Source organism: Salvia splendens, chromosome 12 (assembly GCF_004379255.2).
Source record: "Salvia splendens isolate huo1 chromosome 12, SspV2, whole genome shotgun sequence".
Lineage (NCBI taxonomy): Eukaryota > Viridiplantae > Streptophyta > Magnoliopsida > Lamiales > Lamiaceae > Salvia > Salvia splendens.
In genome coordinates this window covers 17,625,315-17,627,894 of record NC_056043.1, presented here as the reverse complement: position 1 = coordinate 17,627,894, position 2,580 = coordinate 17,625,315, and the positions used below count along the sequence as shown (strand labels likewise).

Sequence of the window (2,580 nt, the reverse complement as noted above, 5' to 3'; positions counted from 1 at the left end):
GACATAATGGGGGAACCTCACGAGGGGAGTGAAATGCATAGCGGAACATACGATATGGGGGTAAAGCTCGGGGATGGGAACCAAAGGGAACCACCATATTCGCACTTTGAGACACCGACGCCAATGCATGAACATTCAGAGGCGGGGAGGGGAGGCCCCAATGAGAAACGTGTGGCTTACCCGTCTACACGCGGGAACTCGAGAGGGGGCGCGCGGCATTCCATGACGAGGGGACGTGGATTCTTCGCGATGAAAAACCATATGAGCACTAACCAACACTACTCCCTCATGGAGAGTGGAGAATTTGATGTTGACAATTGTGGGGATGCGGAAGGCTCGGTCAAGGACGCGCAAGTGGGGTGCGAGACGGGGGGAGGCAATCTTCACCTAAGCGATGCCGAGGATCACGCAAAGAACAAAGAGCAACAAATCATCCAAAGTCAGGCAGGGCCTTCATCCCCTTCGGGTAATTACCCCATCTCTTAATGATATCTTACAACATCATGTTTTGGAACGTGAGGGGGATCGCAAATGCGTCAACCCAACAAGTATTGAAAAGACTGATTAAATGTCATAATGTGTTATTTCTTGCAATAATGGAACCGCTTACAACCCCTGATCCGGTCCGGTTCTCCAAGGCCGTGGGGCTGCCCTTCATCGGCTCGAACACAAGCGGCAAGATTTGGTTGTTTGCGGAAGAAGGCTCTACTTTTGATATTGATTGGGACTCCGAACAAATCTTTCACGGGAGGCTCAAGTCACATCGCATTGCTAGCCCTCTAGCTATCTCGGCCGTGTACGCCAAATGCACAAGATCTGAGAGATACCTTTTGTGGGATAAGATGAGAGAGATCGCTGGAACCCTCGAGGGAATACCATGGATTATAGGTGGTGACTTCAACACCATTCTATCCCACCGGGACAGAAATGGGAGCGAAACCAACCGGCAGGCCGAGATGGTCGATTTTGCAGAGGCAATTGAGGATTGCCGACTCGTGGACCCAGGGTTCGATGGGGCGGAATTTACTTGGGCCAAAAACGGTCTATTTGAACGGCAGGATAAAGTGCTTGTTAATGAGGCTTGGACTAGGGTCTTCGAGGCCACCCGAGTAACGAACCTCCCACGAAGCACCTCGGACCACAGTCCAGTCCTAGCACGATGCAAAATGTCGAACATTGCCATCGGGGGGAAGGCATTCAGGTTCCAGAACACGTGGATCCGACATGAGGGATTTTTGGCTGTAGTTAAGAATGCATGGGAAGAGTCCACTGGGGCGGGCGGCCTTCTAAACATCCAAATTAAACATTCCAGAGTTAAAAGAGCACTAAAGGAGTGGAACAAAGAGGTTTTCGGGACCTTTTGAGAGAAGCTCCTCCTTCTCTCTAAAATACTCCACCCTATTGCCCCACCTTTGACCTCCGCCGCCAACCTCCCACCACCACCTCGCCACCCGACGACATTAGCCGACCCATGCCACGCACCACTCCCCAATCCCCCGAACCGGCTGATCCTCACAAGAGCTTGTCCACTCGCATCTACGCCGGTCTTTGCTCCACGGCCGGACATGCCAGACCCCCAACCGGACCCTGAACCTGCTTTCGAGGAAGCGCGCGAACTCACGGACCAGCAAATGGTCTTTCGGTCCCCCGAGGAGGAGCTACCCAAACCTCCGACTAAAGCCATGAAAGTGAAAGAGAGCAAGGCAAGGTACAAGGCCCGCAAGAATACTCCGGCTCCTCCTTCGAAGGGAGATGGCCGGAAACGCTTCATCCTCTCCCCACTCCCGGAGGATAAACAACTACGAAAGAAACTTTCTTTTGGTGACGAAGATGGCGCCTTCGCCGGAAATCTCAATTGCAAAACGGTCATCTTCCCCGCGAGCTCTGGCCAACTCGCAAGTGATAGCCAACCGCCGGACAAGCCCCTCCATGCCCCAATGCTGAAAGTGAAAGAATGCGCATTAAGGCCCACGCCGACGCTGATTCGTCCATGGGTGGTTCAGCCGCCGGCCATGAGTCCGACGGTGTTGGGGGGGTCATCGCCGATGGTGGGGACTCCAGCCTCCATGATGTGAGAGTGGTGAGAGATGGTCCTAGAATGGGACAGGGAGCTTTGGAGGCCGAGATAGTCAACTTGCCCGAATTGGCCACACCAACACTTCCACCCTTCGAAAGTCAATTGGCGCCTTGCCAAGCTGGGACATCACGTGCTGCTGGTCCACAAGGAGCTGTTGAAGCCTCAAAACAACCAAATATGACATCCTTTTTGCAGCAAGGCAAGTTACCCAATTCAGCTATAGGGACAAAACTAACTTCCGAAAGTGCTTTTGTGCCTTTCCGCACCAAAGGTTCGCGTGAACCCATCGAAGTTGAGAACCCTAAGCTACCAAAGGAGGCGGAGCTCATCCACCTAGCAGGTTTGGACTCGGCGAAAATGATGGATGCCTTGGCCGCGCAACCACTTCTAACCGCTGGGCCGCCGGAAACCTAACCCATGGCACCGGAGCCATACAATACTCGCCAGCCGAGAATTGAACCAGCAATGCCTTCGAGTGCGGCGACACACAACCCATCGTATGA

At 53.4% G+C, this 2,580-nt stretch overlaps 1 protein-coding gene across 1 annotated transcript; it reads left to right on the top strand.

The window, feature by feature from the left end:
- The first annotated feature begins 596 nt into the window (after nt 1–596).
- LOC121757634 lies at nt 597–1,364 on the top strand. Its single transcript, XM_042153150.1, has one exon. It carries the CDS (start codon nt 597–599, stop codon nt 1,362–1,364), a length of 768 nt encoding a protein of 255 aa, XP_042009084.1.
- The last annotated feature ends 1,216 nt before the right edge of the window (nt 1,365–2,580 follow it).